Source organism: Eleutherodactylus coqui, chromosome 9 (assembly GCF_035609145.1).
Source record: "Eleutherodactylus coqui strain aEleCoq1 chromosome 9, aEleCoq1.hap1, whole genome shotgun sequence".
In the NCBI taxonomy this organism is placed as follows: Eukaryota; Metazoa; Chordata; class Amphibia; order Anura; family Eleutherodactylidae; genus Eleutherodactylus; species Eleutherodactylus coqui.
In genome coordinates this window covers 30,749,149-30,766,426 of record NC_089845.1, presented here as the reverse complement: position 1 = coordinate 30,766,426, position 17,278 = coordinate 30,749,149, and the positions used below count along the sequence as shown (strand labels likewise).

Sequence of the window (17,278 nt, the reverse complement as noted above, 5' to 3'; positions counted from 1 at the left end):
GTAAATAACTTTCCATTTCCTCCCACAGAGGCGTTTTATTTATTGCATCCTGAGAAATACCACTACTTGAATCAGTCCGGGTGCATCGGAGACGAGACCATCAGCGACAAGGAGACCTTTCAAGAAGTCAAAGTGAGTTGATCCACAATGTACCCAATTTATAGATATATAGTCAATATATGTGTTGATTTGATACGACACATATATTCGGATCAGCGAGGACTCTGACCCCTGGGACCACCATTGAAGTCTAGAATAATGGGTTGCAACTAGAGATGAGCGAACGTACTCGGATAAGCACTACTCGTCCGAGTAATGTGCTTTATCCGAGTACCTCTCCGCTCGTCCTGAAAGATTCGGGACGCGCTGCGGAGCGGGGAGCTGCAGGGGAGAGCGGGGAGGAACGGAGGGGAGATCTTTCTCTCCTTCTCTCCCGCCCGCTCTGCCCCGCTCCCCGCTGCGACTCACCTGTCAGCAGCGGAGCGCCCCGAATCTTTCAGGACGAGCGGAGAGATACTCGGATAAGGCACATTACTCGGACGAGTAGTGCTTATCCGAGTACGTTCGCTCATCTCTAGTTGCAACACATGGCTTTGCAGTAGCACCTCTACTGGCCCAGTGCATGCTGGGACTCACAGACTATACAAGTGAAGGCAGCTGCGTTGCAGTTACATTTATACAATTGCTGTTCATTCTGGGCATCATTAGTGGTGTACCAATCTGTGGCTCCTTCGTTCTAGGGATTGGCAAGGGTCTGACTTTTGATTAGGCATAGAGTCATATATCATACTTAAAGGGGTTATTCTACTTCTAGCTATTGATGTCCTGTTCTCAGGCTGTGGGTCCACCATTTGAAATCCCCAGGGATCAGCTGTTCCCTCCCCAGGTCATTGTCTTTGTGTACTGAGCTGTTTTACTGCAAGAAGCAGACGGCTCCATGCATTGCACAGTGGTGCGGGTTGGTATTGCAGTCAGACCCTATTGAAGTGAATGGGACACAGTCTGCAATAGCAATTTAGACAACTGTGCAGTGTACTGAACGGTCTGCTACCTGTAGCAAAACAGCTACAAAGAGAGTGACCCAGAGGGTCCCAGGTAGTGGACCCCCATCAATCTTCTCTTGATGTCCTACCCTGGGGATAGGTTATGAGTAGCTAAAAGTGGGACAGCCCCTTTTAATTGCATTGTCACAAGTTTTCTAACATAAGGCCGAATTCAAATGGCCGTTATTCTCACAAGGGTTTTGACATACATTGAATGGGGGGGAACATAAATTTCGGGATGTTTTCCAGTTTTGTATCAAATCCCCATGAACTTTGCATGGAGCGGCAGTGCAGGTGCTCAACACAGTTCCATCGAACTCCTTCTCATCACATTTCTGCTGTCATGAGGAACAGAGGACTCACCACCCCTGTTTTAGGTTGGGGTCTCGCTGGTGGGGTCCTCAGTGATCATTTACCACCTATCTTGTGGATGACTGTTAAAAACTTTTGTGGAAAAACTCCTTTTAAGTGGCTTCAAGTAGCTTTACCTCACCACTGGCAAAAGTGGTGAAAGACATGAAATGTCTGTCACAGTCTCTAGAAACTCCGACTGGATATTTGTATCTACATTTTAGGATACTTTGTAACACAATCAGTGGAATAGGGATCCCGTGGACAGATAGTATCTCAGGACCAAATTTAATACTTATCTTAATTAATATTCTATTAATCATCTTTTAATCTTAGCACTCGTAAAAGAGACTGTATCATTGAATCAGCCGCCTCCTCCGTTCAGCTGTTTGCCGATGTCCTCATCTTTCAGCTCAGTCTCCCATTAATCATACTTTATTAAAGTCCGACACATTAATGACATCTTCCAATGTTGTTTATGTTGCATATTCTCCTGTAGTGAATATTTCATAACGATCTGTGAGAAGAGATGGCTTCATTTAGCGGTTCTTAATTTTTCCTCGAGTGCCAAGCAGCGTTACATTACTGCCCATATTTCAGACGTAGCTTTTCCCTGAATCAGCTCCTCCGCTCCTCAACATTAATTTGCATTCATCAAAAACATTGAACTCGTGCCTATGTTGTTTCACAAGAGTTTGGGCTAAGATGATGACCACGATAAGCTGCACATTGTGTTCTGTATATTGCATTAGAATGGAAGGTATTTGGGAATCTATCAACAAAGTACATTATATGGGGTATATAAGGAGAAGTGGTCCTAACCTAACACCCCTCCCCTCATCCTTGGCCTATAAGAGGCTCTCGGAGGCCCGTTGTGTGTAGTGGCCTCTTCTTCCGCTTGTATAGAGCTTGTTGATCACCAGTACCCTCTACGGCGCAGAGAAGAGACTTCACCCCGTTACCAGAGTCTGAGATGGGCGCATTTCTTACATTATTAGGTCACATGTATGATCTGCGATACTCCGGCCTAACAGTGTGAGCGTAGACACATTACTGGGAACAGGTCACTGTCACACTCAGAGGAGGTCCTGTTGTTAGGGGAATCATCAAAGGGATTCCATATAGTGTTTCATCGCCTACTCCAAACTCCATGTGAGAAGTTGTGTACACAAATCACTGACACATGACAAGTATCGTACGACAATGAAGCTCTTCTGTTTTATTAACATCAGCATGGTACAAATATTCCCTAGATTATGCAGCATCAGAAATACACGCCCCCTTAAAATATAAGAACTCATGATTGGCTCTAGGTGCTAATGGTTTAACATATGTTAACGCCTTAAGGTGTGTGTTACTACTAAACATGTGATTCCTAAGAAACGAAACTTAAGGAGATTGAAGGGAGCAGTAGTCACACATGTGCAGTGCTGCTATATTCATTTCAATAGGGCTAATGGAAATAGCTGATTACGAGAGCTTGGCGATCTCCAGCAGTCCCATTGAAAATGAATGGAACGGGGACGCAAATGCATACAATATCACCGACAGTCCGGATCCGCATCAAAGGCTCTTTGTTCCAGGATCCTGCCAATCAGCATTGATATTTCACTGGTACAACATCTGTATGACTGCAGTGCATGCTCTGATTTCTGTCTAGTAGCGCCTCTCTGCAGAACAATGCAGTACTACATGTGCTAGGACGAGCGGTGCCTTTAGTCACCAAGTCAGGACAGCTTTACTTTATATTCCTGGTACACTGGAGCCTGCAGAGGCTCCTATCCGCTACATAGAAAGCGATTTACAGCTTCCAGCAGCTCTCTCTGACATTACTTTATCTGTACTCTTTAATGTTTTCCCTCTTTTTTTGTGTTACTTTTGGGTGACATTATGGGGGCTTTAGATCCAATCACCAGTCTTCCATAGAGTTGTAACAATATTTCCAATGACTGTTCTGAAGCCAAGTAGTATCGTATGTTGGACTATATGTGATTCTGTAATGTTGCCTTGTTTTGCAGACTGCTATGCAAGTCATGAAGTTCACTTCTGAAGATGTCCGGGAAATTTTTAGGTTGCTTGCTGGGATTTTGCACCTGGGAAACATAGACTTTATAACTGCTGGGGGGGCGCAGATCTCTACAAAGACAGGTAAGGAGAACATAGGGGGTATGCGTAGTGATACAGGGATGAGGAGTATGGGGTCAGCATGCAGCCGTCAGCCCCTGCGACCTTATCAGACATTTATGTACATTTCAGTTAATATTAAATGAATCATTGTATACATTGGTCACTTAGACTAAAGCTTGTTTGATGGTTCGGAACCCCCTGACTGCTCACAAGAGTAATAATGTGCAGATGGAAATAAGGAAGATGAACGAATACCTCTGCAGTGCCACCTGTTGGATGGCAGCATTCCTTCAAATCAATGTACGACTTTTTAACAAGTCTGTAAAATCAGTATTGGGAAAACCAAGCTAGAATCCATACACAGACAGCTGTTTCGGGGTGTGTGCCCCTCATCAGTGTGCAGTAGGATTCTGGTTTGGCTAGTGAGAGGCCTGTAATGTGGGTCAAGAGAAGTGTCATCTCTCCTTAAGGAGAGCACTCAAAAAGTTAGTGGAGACACCTAGGGGGTGACTGGGTTGAAGAATGGCATTGTCTCTCCCAAAGGGGAACACCCAGAAGGGATTTGAAAAGTGAGTAAGGAGACTTTATAAGGCCATGCACGCTCCTCTGGGTAATTTATGCAAATAAGGTGTGCAGATGGAGGCCTGGAGAGAAGAGCCCAGCAATCATATGCACTGACCACATGGTATTATGAACCGCTCGTAGGACGTCTTACATGATCAGATAGACCAGCATGCACTGTGTTTAGTAGCTACATGTGTAACAATATGTAGCTTATGGAGACGTATTCCATTCTCATCAGCACTAGGGCGAACTTCGGATTTGCTGGGGCTGGACTCTGAGCAAGTCACAGAAGCACTGACACACAGATCCATGATCCTCAGGGGAGAGGAGATTTCTACTCCACTCAGCAAAGAGCAAGTAAGTTCCCAGACTGTCAGTAGGCTTTGTTGGGGGGGCGGGGGGTGGGGTTTATATTTCATGGTTCACATTAACCCCTTAGTGACACTGCTTATTTTGGCTATAAGGACGTAATGATTTTGGGGGGATTTTCATCTCCACTTTTCCGAAGCCATACGTTTTTATTTTTCCTTTGACGTGGCCGTATGAGGGGTCGTTTTTTGTGTGGCGATCACAGGCCATGGCAGGCCCGGATGCCAGACCATGGTAGCCCATCAGCCCTTTGCGATTGCATAGCGGAGGGCCAATGATGTCACAGGGGGAGTGCGCTCCTTCTGTGACCCCCTTACATGTTACAATATACATTGATCGTGGCATGTAAAGCGAGGATCAGTGTTCTCACTGCTCTCGCTGTTGCAGCAGGAGGCCATCTGTCAGTCACACTGTGGTATGGTGCGGGCACACTTCTGGACCTGTGCCATCCACAGGCCATAAATTCACATCCTGTTGCGTGAGGTGCCACCCAGCCAGGACACAAACGTACATCCCGTGGCATTAAGATGTTAAAGGGTTATCCCGCTTCTAGCCGTTTTGCTGCAGGAAGCAGACAGCTCCGTGTATTGTGCGGTGGCCCTAGTTGGTACTGCAGGATGACTATTCTTAGCACATCACCATAACTAATAGGATTAATATCTTGTAGTCGTATGTTCAAGATGAAAATATCAGACTTTGTATTAACCCATATTGTTTCTTGGGATTCCGCAGGCAATAGATAGCAGAGATTCTATGGCCATGGCTCTGTACTCACAATGCTTTACTTGGATAATCAAGAAGATCAACAGCCGTATTAAAGGAAAAGATGATTTCAAATCAATTGGCATACTGGACATCTTTGGATTTGAAAATTTTGAGGTATTGTATATCTACATCCCCTTTGGTTCTCACCCACTATTATCCATTTTAGTATCTGGTCCTCAGTAGTTGTAGAAGTGACATTGGGCCTTCGGTTTGCGGGGGTCATATTATGGGGGTCATATTAGCAACTGAGTGAGTATGATTAAAATAATGTGATCTTACGATATGTTCTTCCGTCTAAATGCCGGGCAGCTGAGCAGAAACTGAATGGACCCCAATATAGTCAATGGGGTCCGTTCGGCCGTGGGGATTCTCCTTTCCTGCTCCCCAAACGGAACAGGAGAACTAGGCAAAATGGGTTAGGCGGCGCTCCAAAGGTGGAAAAGGAGGAGAAATCAAGGTGTAACAAAAGGACACACTCAAGGTAATCCAGTGGTTCCTGGTCCACCCAGTTCATCCTTCTATCAAAGGATATTAAAGTAGTTAATCGTACTGCTGGAGAGATAATCCAGTCGGTCAGCAGTGGAGTAGACCCGCCGAACACAATGGTATCCCGTGGGTGGGAGAGCGGCTTGAGTGTGCTCTGGGCATACAGATGGCAGAAAGAAAAACAAAAGTACAAAAGAGAAAAAACTCTCAGCGCTCCAGCGGTGTAATATTAGTCAAAGATAGAATAACCAGGCAAAGAACTTACTTCACAGGGGTGCCCGATCCCAGCACCCCCAATCCCAGACGGCATATATCCCAAAAGTACTTTAAAAAGGCCTATGTTGCGGAGGCCGAAACACGTTGTACTAATAACACCGTGGAAATTGGAACATCCTCGCCCATAGCGATTTCTATACACCGTCTGGGAATGGGGGTGCCAGGGATCGGGCACCCCTGTGAAGGAACAGGAGAACGGGATTCCCACTGCACATGTGAAATCACCATCAGTTCGTCTTCTCACTCTTTTAGCAACAAAAAAGGGAACAAAGATGTGCCTAACTGTGTCAGAGAGCACTACAGAACTTTGAATAGTTGTCTCCATGGGCTACTAGAGGTCATATAGAATAGTGATGACAGCAGCAGGCTGTGATATTCCTCTCTGATGTCACTTGTAGCCTCCGTGCTTCTACCATTCCCAAACACACACCGAACCAAGAAGTAATAACCTTTCATTCTGCTTCCGCACTATTGTACCCAGAATACTGAATATTATACACTCTTTGTGACAACATCCGCCCCCAGAAGAAGTTGTCATTTAGGTGCAAAACCCGTCCTGCAGCTCCAAATCAGACAGATGTGTAAATGATGACAGTTGTGGTGATTAGATGGACGGTCTTGTCACCGGAGGCCCTAAAAGTGTTTCCCCCCTTGGCCTATAAGAGGCTCTCAGAGGCTCCTTGTGTGTAGGGACCTCTTCTTCTACTTGTATAGAGCTTGTTGACCACTAGACGCCTCTACGACGCAGAGAAGAGATTTCACCCCGTTACCAGAGTCTGAGAGGGGCGCATTATTGGGATGGGAGAAGCTGGATGGTCGTATTGCCGAATTGTCCCCCATCGGCCGTTCTGACCAGACTGTTAGGAGGTGTTGGGACCAGTGGATGTGTGAGGGCACACAAGGTGACCGGGCTCAGGACGCCCCCTACAGACCACCAATAGGGGGCTGGACTCAGAACACCCCCTAAAGACCACCAGTAGAGAGGAGCGTTTGAACAGACTGTTAGGAGGTGTTGGGACCAGTGGGTGTGTGGGGGCACACAAGGTGACCGGGCTCAGGATTCCCCCTAGAGACCACCAGTAGAGAGGAGCATCTAACCAGACTGTTAAGAGGTGTTGGGACCAGTGGATGAGGGCTCCAAGGTGACCGGGCTCAGGATGTACCCTACAGACCACCAGTAGAGAGGAGCGTCTGACCAGACTGTTAGGAGGTGTTGGGACCAGTGGATGTGTGAGGGCACACAAGGTTACCGGGCTCAGAACGCCCCCTACAGACCACCAGTAGAGAGGAGCATCTGACCAGACTGTTAAGAGGTGTTGGGACCAGTGGATGAGGGCTCCAAGGTGACCGGGCTCAGGACCCCCGACAGACCACCAGTAGAGAGGAGCATCTGACCTGACTGTTAAGAGGTGTTGGGACCAGTGGATGTGTGAGGGCACACAAGGTGACCGGGCTCAGGATGTACCCTACAGACCACCAGTAGAGAGGAGCATCTGACCAGACTGTTAGGAGGTGTTGGGACTAGTGGATGTGTGATGGCACACAAAGTGACCGGGCCCAGGACGCCCCCTACAGACCACCAGTATAGAGGAGCGTCTGACCAGACTGTTAGGAGGTGTTGGGACTAGTGGATGTGTGATGGCACACAAAGTGACCGGGCTCAGGACGCCCCCTACAGACCACCAGTATAGAGGAGCATCTGACCAGACTGTTGGGTGTTGCAACCAGTAGATGTGTGAGGGCACACAAGGTCCCACACTTAAGTGCATAGAAAAAAACGCATAATATCCCATTGATTTCATGTGTAAATAGGCAACGGATAGGCAGGTTTTATATTTACAAACGCTTATTGATTCCACTGGGTTATTAGGGTGTGTATTACACACCAACATAGGCAAATAAGGAAGATGGATCAATACCTCTGCAGCGCCACCTATTGGATGGCAGCATTCCTGCAAATCATTGTCTGGCCTTTTAGACAGGCTTTTGTAACAAAGATTGGGAATTTACAAAGTTACAAAGACCTGAAGGAATGCCGCCATCCAATAGGTGGCGCTGCAGAGGTATTGATCCATCTTCCTTATTTGCATATATTACCCAGAGGAGCACGCATGGCCTTATAAGTCTTCTTACTCACCTTCTGGGTGCTCTCCTTAAGGAGTGATGCTACCCCTCCCAACACCAAGATAGGACATGCTGCCTATTTTTTTCAAAATCGAAAGTTGCCTGAAAAATACCCACTGTGAATGAGCCCACTGAAATCAATCTGTCACTGTGTATCACAAGTTTAAAAATACATGTATAATACGCTGCGTCAATACATTCGTGTGAATGCCGCCTAAGGGCGCCCACCCACTAGCGTTTTTTTTCCCTGTGAAATTCGCAGCATTTTTTTCTCTGCAGGGGTCTATGGGACTTGTAATGTTAAAATCGCGATTTCGCGGTAAATTGCAATTTCGGTTTTAACATTACAAGTCCCATAGACCCCTGCAGAAAAAAAAATGCTGCGAATTTCGCAGGGAAAAAAAACGCTAGTGGGTGGGCGCCCTTAGGTTTTTTTCTGCAGGGGTCTATGGGACTTGTAATGTTAAAATCGCGATCGCGCAAAATTGCAATTTCGATTTTAACATTACAAGTCCCATAGACCCCTGCAGAAAAAAAAACGCTGCGAATTTCGCAGTGAAAAAAAACTGTAGTGGGTAGTCACCCTGAGGGTGGAATGCTTCTCTATGGTGCTTATGTTGTACCTGCACCCTCCTGTTTCAGGTGAACCGCTTTGAACAGTTCAGCATCAACTACGCAAATGAGAAGCTGCAGGAATATTTCAACAAGCACATCTTCTCCTTGGAGCAGCTGGAATACAGCAGGTAAGGGTCAGCGCTTGGTGAACGGTAGAGGGGATATCCCTGCGATGTAATACAGAACCTGATTGACAATCCTTCATAAAGCATCACTCCGCCTCTGTATGTAACACTACTTGTACCTCTCTTCACTGTAGAGAAGGACTTCTATGGGAGGACATTAACTGGACAGACAATGGGGAATGCCTGGACTTGATAGAAAAGGTAAGTAAGTCTCATAAGTAATGCCCATCTATATGTCTACATCCAGCAGGAACACTAAGGCCTCTTGCAGACGGGCGGAAATTCCACGGTGGGATTCCCCGTAGAATTTCCGCCCGGACACGCCTGCTTAGGATTGCATTACAATACGCAATCCTATACAGACGGCCGTGGTTTGTCTGCACGAAATCACGCGCAGAAAACAAACTGCGGCATGTTCTAATTCTATGCGGGGCTCGCAGAGCCCCGCACAGAAACCTCACTCCCCGGCCACCGGCTCCGCTCTGCGCATTCGCTGGCTGCCCGGCAGCCGGCACATGAAAGAGCCGGAGCTGCGGGAGCGGGTGAGTTCAGCGCTGCTCTCTGTAGGCACTCGGGTCGGGTCCTGCTGCGAGAATTCTTGCAGCCGGATCCGACCTGGCTGTCTGCAGGCGGCCTTAAAGGCGTTTTCTACCAGGCAAAATACAAATAGTGACCTGCCCTCAGGTTAGGACATGAATAGTTGTTCGGCTTATGGGGCACAGCCCAGGACCACGGACGATCAACTGATGAGCCACCTGCTCAATCCGCAAATACATCAGGGTTGGAGCATAAGCCACTGCGCCGACCCCTGTGTAGAGGCCAGCGCTTGTAACTACAGGCCGTGGTCTCATTGAAATTAGTGGGCGCTCCATCTGCAGTTATAAATGCTGGTTGCCACACAGGGGTTGGAGCAGCAACTTCCACTGCAATCCCTGTGTATTTGTGGAGCTGATAGCAGGCGCCCCATCAGCTGATCAACTGGGGTCCTGGGCGGCGGACCCCAGCTGGTCAACTATTGAGGACCTATCTTTGGAAAACCCCTATAATAGGGAACATATGAAAAAGCAAAGCTGTAAATACTCGTATTCTAGATATTACTAGCAGAAGGGGGAGGGGAGAGGACTTATTATATCATGAAAAAATTAAACTGGCATGATAACTTTCTTACTTCTTGGACGCTTTGTTTCTTCGTGAGCTGGGGACATCCTGGAGCTCCAAAGCAGAATCTGAACTTCCACAGGGCTGCTCTTTGCAACTCCTTCATCTATAGACGTCTTCAGCTGAGGAAGAAACCGTGTGAGACGTCTAGAGACAAAGGAGGCTGATTAGGTACAAAGTGAGGAGGTTTAGATTCTCACACAGCACTGTGGACCAAAACAAAACTATTAGGCCGCCTGCAGACGAGCGGGTCGGATCCGGCAGCGAGAAATCTCGCCGCGCGATCCGACCCCAGAGCCTGCAGGGGCGAGCGCGTACTCACCCGCGCCTGGCGGCCCCGGCTCTTTGATGTGCCGGCTGCCGCGCAGCCGGCGCATGCGCAGACCGGAGCCGGCGGCCAGGTGAGTGCGTGCCCCGCAGGAAATTAGAACATGCCGCGGTTTGTTTGCCGCGCGAGATTTCGCGCGGCCAAACCGCGGCCGTCTGCATAGGAGTGCGTATTATAATGCACTCCTATGCAGACTTTCAGCGGCGGAAATCCCGCGGCGGGATTTCCGCTTGTCTGCAGGCGGCCTTAGGGGTCTTCGAATACAGCGATACAACGAAAAATTAAATGTGAAAAAGTTGAAAAGTAAAACTATATAAATGTATATGATTGTTCATACGTATCAGTTTACTTTATTATGATAGCCCATCTCTTGTTTATAAAAGGGGGTGTGCCGCCAACAAACTATCATTTGTATGCAATAACTAGACGTATTTACTCTGAGCAATTATTAGAGCAAACATTTGTTCAGTCATCACCCCGTGTAAAAGGGCCTTTAGTGGCATGAGCGGTCCTCTTTCACCAATGAAGTCATAAATCACCCAAAGCAATCAGGGAGAGACCCTGCGATCTCAGCATTGCATTACAAGACCTTAGGTCAATAATATTGTGAAGGAGGAGGCATTGGCTCCCCTCAGGACAAAGCTAAACTTTTAGTTGTTGTCTTGAGAGTTTTCCTTTAGGGCTTATTCAGACGACCGTATATCGGCCGGGTATTCACGCTGGCCGATATACGGCGTCCCTCTCTGCAGGGGGAGGAGGCTCGAAGAGCCAGGAGCAGTGCTCTGAGCTCCCGCCCCCTCTCTGCCTCCTCTCCACCCCCCTGCACTATTTGCAATGAGGGGAGGCGGGATGGGGCGGCGCTAATTCCTCAAACTTAGTCCCATCCCGCCTCCTCTCATTGCAAACAGTGCAGAGGGGGTGGAGAGTTGGTAGAGAGGGGGCAGGAGCTCAGAGCACTGCTCCCGGCTCTTCCAGCCTCCTCCCCCTGCAGAGAGAGACGCCGCATATCAGCCGCTGTGACGGTGTGAATACCCAGCCAATATACGGTCGTCTGAAGCCGCCCTTAAAGGGGTTGTCTCGCGGCAAACCTCAAAATTTTACCTTACCCCATTCCCCCTGTCACCCCCCTGGCATAAAATAGCAAATTAAAGCGGTTTTTAAACCGCTTGCTACTCACCGATCCGATGAAATAAGGACTTTAAAAAATCTTCTCCCAAAGATGGCCGTCGGTCCTTTCCCAGGGATGCACTGCGGTTTTCTCCCATGGTGCACCGCAGGTCTTCTCCCATGGTGCATCATGGGCTCTGTGCATTCCATTGCCGGTTCCAGCCTCCTGATTGGCAGGAATTGGCACACGTGACGGGGCGGAGCTACGATGACGACGCGGTGACCAGCTCTCCGGCATGAGCGGCCCCATTCACCAGGCAGAAGACCGCACAGCGCAAGCGCGTCTAAAAACGCCAGAAGACATCAGAATTAGACGGAGCCATGGCGACGGGGACGCTAGCAACGGAGCAGGTAAGTGAATAACTTCTGTATGGCTCATATTTAATGCACGATGTACATTACAAAGTGCATTAATATGGCCATACAGAAGTGTATAGACCCACTTGCTGCCGCGGGACAACCCCTTTAAGGCTGTCAGGAAGGTTGTTTTTGTTTCTGATTAGCACAGATTCCTTGATCGCCATGTGCATCTACTGCTCCAATCTACAACTAATGTGTGTATGAAAGGTGAATGGGACTGCATGGTATACAGTGTTGCAAATAGGATATTCCTGGTACAAACAAGAAACTTTGTAGACAGATCTCAAAGAATGAGCAGTCAGAAATATTGGATACAAACACAAGCAGCATGGCTGACATCACTGATTTGTTTGCATCTCTTTTTCTTCACCAGAAACTTGGTTTGTTAGCGCTAATCAATGAAGAAAGCTACTTTCCGAAAGCAACCGATAGCACCTTGCTAGAGAAACTACACAACCAGCATGCGGTATGTTGTACTCCCACCGTTCTTTGGTAGAGGAACGATTCTTGTAGCGTGCATAGTACATTGTGGCAGTTTTTTAAACATTAGACCACACCCATTTTATGCTAAGCCACACCCCTTTTCTCTACTCACAGTAAGAGTGTCCATTACTCACCCCATCATAGTAATAGTGTCCTCCTCACAGAACTAGTATACCTCTAATTAGTTGTCAGATTCCATCTCTACACAATGAGGCTTCTTTCACACAAGCGCTTTATCGTGGCTATATTGGAAAATTGCCACCATCTGAAGAGTTGGATTTCACTGCGTTTGTTTAGATGGGCAATTTTCCCTTGCGTAAAATCAGCCGGCCCGGCAAAGATAGCGCAAGCGCCCCCCTCCCAGATGAGGTAGGACTTGTCCTTTCTTTTGCCGGAATACGCAAATATGGGAGCTGCCGGAAAAGGGAAGGGGGAGGGAGTTTAGCAGTGGCTCGCATTGCTAAAGTCCCTCCCTCTCCCCTTGCTGACAGCTCCCATGGGCTGGGGAGGGATGGGGAGGGAGTTTAGCACAACTAGCTAGCTAAGCTCCCACCCACTCCCCTTGCTAGCAGCTGGCAAGCGGTGGAGAGGGGGAGGGAGTTTATCACACTAGCTCTGCTAAGTTCCCGCCCCCTCCCTTTGCAGGCAGCTGGCAAGGGGCGGAGAGGGGGAGAGAGTTTAGCAGAGCTGCACTCTCTTTCCCTGGCCGACGGTATTCTGGGCTGAATATACGCCGCAGCCCAGCTGTCTGACTGGGCTAGAAAACGGGAGATGCAGCCACGACTTGGTCATGGCTACCTCTTGCTGTTGTGATGTTCGACCGTGATGTGGGCGGTCGAAAGTTGCAGTGCCTGTGTGAAGGAGCCCTGATAGTGATTACAGGGCAGTTACCTCCAGTGATCACAAGATACATCTCCTCTGTTCGGACTAGATCATTTTTCTTCTCTGCTTGGCCCAGACAGCCATGGCGACTACTTCCAGTTATGACTTGCCCTTGCACACTCTCCTCATCCTGCCGCTATCCCTAATGAACCTCTAAGTAACCCCTTCCTCAGTACTAGTGCCCCCACTGTGGACCCACAAAATGATAATGTCCCCTCCTGTGTCCCTAATTACTAATTGTGTACTTTCTATGGACTCACTTAGTTATAATGTCAACTCTGCGCCCCCACTTACTAATACTGCACCCTATGTGACCCCACTTACATATATTGCCACACTGCCAACTTTTATGGCCCCACTTACTAATGGCATATCCTTTGTGGCTCTGCTAAGTTATAGCACCATCTCCATGTCCCCACTAAGTTATAGTACCCCTTCTCTGGCTCCATTTAATGGGATATGTCTGCTGTGTAGATCTGTGCAGCACATACATAGAGGACTACAGGAAGTAGTCCTGGATATTCATGAGCTGCAGGCTGGCTACACCAAACCCCTCCTGCCAATGATTGACAGCTGTCTGCCTATGATTGGGCATTGCCTATGAGAGTTGCTAATCATTGGTTGGAGGGTGTGGTGGGTGTGGCTAGGCTGCAGCTCATGTGTCTGGCTGCTACTGATAAAATGCAAGTTTCTCCAAAACTCCTGCACAGATCCACACAGCAGACATATCACTGTAATCAGTGTGTCAGCCACTACCTTATGCAGCTCTCAGAGAGGAGGGAAAAAAGATGGTAACCGATTCCCTTTAAATCCACTGAATGCAGAGAACAATCAGTTGTATTTAGAAGTACAACAGACACAATGGAGACAAATCTTCAGCCCTTTCTGCCACTTTTTTACCACTGTTCCACATTCCGGTGACCAATGACCACGATGTCCGATATTTGAGACTTCTGTTGTTGCCTCTGGATTGGTTGTTTTGTTTACTGTGTGTTTATTTCCTATAGAATAACTCCTTTTACGTGAAGCCACGAGTCGCCGTTCACAACTTTGGCATCAAGCACTACGCTGGAGAGGTAAGCTTTCTGTGAGCTGTAATGATAGAGGATAAGGGTCCGACTCCTGCAGATGGTCATATATGGAATTCGCCATCACATTCACATTCTCTAGTTCTTCTTCATCTGACATTTTAGAAAGGTCATAAAATAATGTCCTCTTGTTTCAATTTAAAGGTCCTGTATGATGTCAGAGGTACTTTGGAGAAGAACCGAGACACTTTCAGAGACGACCTTCTCAACCTTTTACGTGAAAGCAGGTAACGCCCCACTCCTCCTACATGTACTCTACAGTGACTCTCCACAAGGCATATGTTAGAGATTAATGGCAGCCGTCTATAGAAGACGGGTAGAGACGGCCGCACCAAAATCCGTGCAGTAGCAATGTGGAATATTCCATTACACGTGGAAGCACCCTACTAGTTCTGAGTTTTAAAGTGGGTTTGAAGAGCATGAAAGGGCTGCAAAGCAGTCGGAAAGCTCTGACACTTGTGTTAATCTATATATATAAAATAGGATATATATATGTATGTATATGCCAGCATTACTCATCAACGCCTGGAGCAATTTCAACCACACTTGGTACATATATAAGTCATCCCATGGGGACAAATTTGTTAGGGGTAACACAGCCCCACTACCCCTGGGGGGAGGAAGGGGGGAATGTGTGTGTTTGCTCCCACCAGTACTGAGCCACCATCTACCACACAGCTTCCGACCAGCACTGAGCCACCATCTACCACATAGCTTCCGACCAGCACTGAGCCTTCATCTACCACACAGCGTCCAACCAGCACTGAGCTACCATCTACCACATAGCTTCCCACCGGACTGAGCCTTCATCTACCACACAGCTTCCGACCAGCACTGAGCCTTCATCTACCACACAGCCTCCAACCAGCACTGGGCCACCATCTACCACACAGCCTCCCACCAGCACTGAGCACCATCTACCACACAGCTTCCGACCAGCACTGAGCCTTCATCTACCACACAGCCTCCCACCAGCACTGGGCCACCATCTACGACACAGCCTCCCACCAGCACTGAGCCACCATCTACCACCCAGCCTCCCACCAACACTGGGCCACCATCACTGAGCCACCATCTACCACACAGCCTCCCACCAGCACTGAGCCACCATCTGCCTCACAGCCTCCCACCAGCACTGGGCCACCATCTACCACACAGCCTCCCACCAGCACTGAGCCACCATCTACCACACAGCCTCCCAACAGCACTGAGCCTTCATCTACCACACAGCCTCCAACCAGCACTGGGCCACCATCTACCACACAGCCTCCCACCAGCACTGAGCACCATCTACCACACAGCTTCCGACCAGCACTGAGCCTTCATCTACCACACAGCCTCCCACCAGCACTGGGCCACCATCTACCACACAGCCTCCCACCAGCACTGAGCCACCATCTACCACCCAGCCTCCCACCAACACTGGGCCACCATCACTCAGCCACCATCTACCACACAGCCTCCCACCAGCACTGAGCCACCATCTGCCTCACAGCCTCCCACCAGCACTGGGCCACCATCTACCACCCAGCCTCCCACCAACACTGGGCCACCATCACTGAGCCACCATCTACCACACAGCCTCCCACCAGCACTGAGCCACCATCTGCCTCACAGCCTCCCACCAGCACTGGGCCACCATCTACCACACAGCCTCCCACCAGCACTGAGCCACCATCTACCACACAGCCTCCCACCAGCACTGAGCCTTCATCTACCACACAGCCTCTCACATGGGCAATGCAGGATAATCAGCTAGTAAAATATAAATTAAGGCGTCCTTCAAACGAGTGTTGCGATTTCATGTTCCACACCATATAATTGCACGAATGAAGAATAGCCTTTACAAAGTCACTAGGAGTCTATGGAGGCTCCAGCGTTGTTCAGTCCAAAGATAGGGCAAGGTCTATATTTTTGCGCGAAAAATACATTTTGGTCACTGAAATCACGCACTTCAGATGGTCGCGATTTTTTTGGACTGCTCAATTAGTCGCGGTATAATGCTCGTGTGAATAGGGCCTAAAGGGAATCGACTTTATTAGAGACACCTGCCCTTTCATGATTGGGACTTCCGCGTATGGAACTTAGAGTGCACCATAAAATCAAGTGGCCAAGTTTTTTTGGGATCAGTTTCAGTATGAAACCACATTAGAAACGGAAAACCAAGCAATCTGAGAACTTTGAGGCATAGTGATCATGGCGAGACCAGTCAGGGCCAGGATGCCAGAAACTGTCAACCTTGTGGGGTTTTCTTTTGTAATTCTGTTAAGAATAGACCGAGAATAGTGTGATCAAGGAAATACATCCTGTGAAAGGGAGCCTGAGGATATGACATACTTGTCAAGATAAGGGGTCCAAGGAGGATGTCAAGAGTCGTTATGGTTGGCGTCGGCACTGGGTCGTTTTCTTTTTTTTTGTATATTTGTAATTTATTCAGTAATTTTTAACTTATTTTTGTAAATATTTTTTCACCACCTGTGTCCCCCATGATGTCATATAAGAACTCTGGGGGTCATTCACACTGTATTTTTTTATATTTCACACTTCCTCTGCAGCTGAGGCATCCATAGGAGCAGCAACCATAGGATCCCCAGTTACAGGAAAAAACATCCCCCTAGTGTAATAGTAGTCACTGTCACAGATGGTCAGGGTCTGCTAAGACCCTGGAGTTCTGACATGCCGTTGGTCATGTGATCCCTGAGTCCCGTGCAGGAAACAGCAGTGCTGTGTCCTGCGTTCTCTACATAGCGCCCACTAAGTGTTATGTAGTTTGTAAAGGAGAAGGTAGAAGCCATTATAAAACGCTTCTCCCTTCTCCTCCGGGTCTTCTGCCGGATCTGACAGCCGAGGAACCATCCTACAGCTGCTAGATTGTGGGAGCAGAAGCTTTATACCCGAGCTCCATATGTCCTATCGGCTGGGAATAAAGCCCAGGACCAAGCGCTGTATATTCACGGCACTCGGTCC

General features: G+C 48.3%; 1 protein-coding gene across 1 annotated transcript in view; it reads left to right on the top strand.

Annotated features, from left to right (window-relative positions):
• Positions 1 to 17,278, top strand: part of MYO10 (myosin X) — a 223,258-nt gene that overhangs the window by 142,196 nt on the left and 63,784 nt on the right. The window contains exons 9-17 of the mRNA XM_066579202.1: positions 29 to 132; positions 3,413 to 3,542; positions 4,324 to 4,442; positions 5,187 to 5,333; positions 8,748 to 8,848; positions 8,980 to 9,046; positions 12,232 to 12,324; positions 14,231 to 14,299; positions 14,456 to 14,538. Of these exons, the coding sequence (XP_066435299.1) occupies positions 29 to 132; positions 3,413 to 3,542; positions 4,324 to 4,442; positions 5,187 to 5,333; positions 8,748 to 8,848; positions 8,980 to 9,046; positions 12,232 to 12,324; positions 14,231 to 14,299; positions 14,456 to 14,538 (913 nt within the window). The remainder of the gene's footprint in view (positions 1 to 28; positions 133 to 3,412; positions 3,543 to 4,323; positions 4,443 to 5,186; positions 5,334 to 8,747; positions 8,849 to 8,979; positions 9,047 to 12,231; positions 12,325 to 14,230; positions 14,300 to 14,455; positions 14,539 to 17,278) is intronic.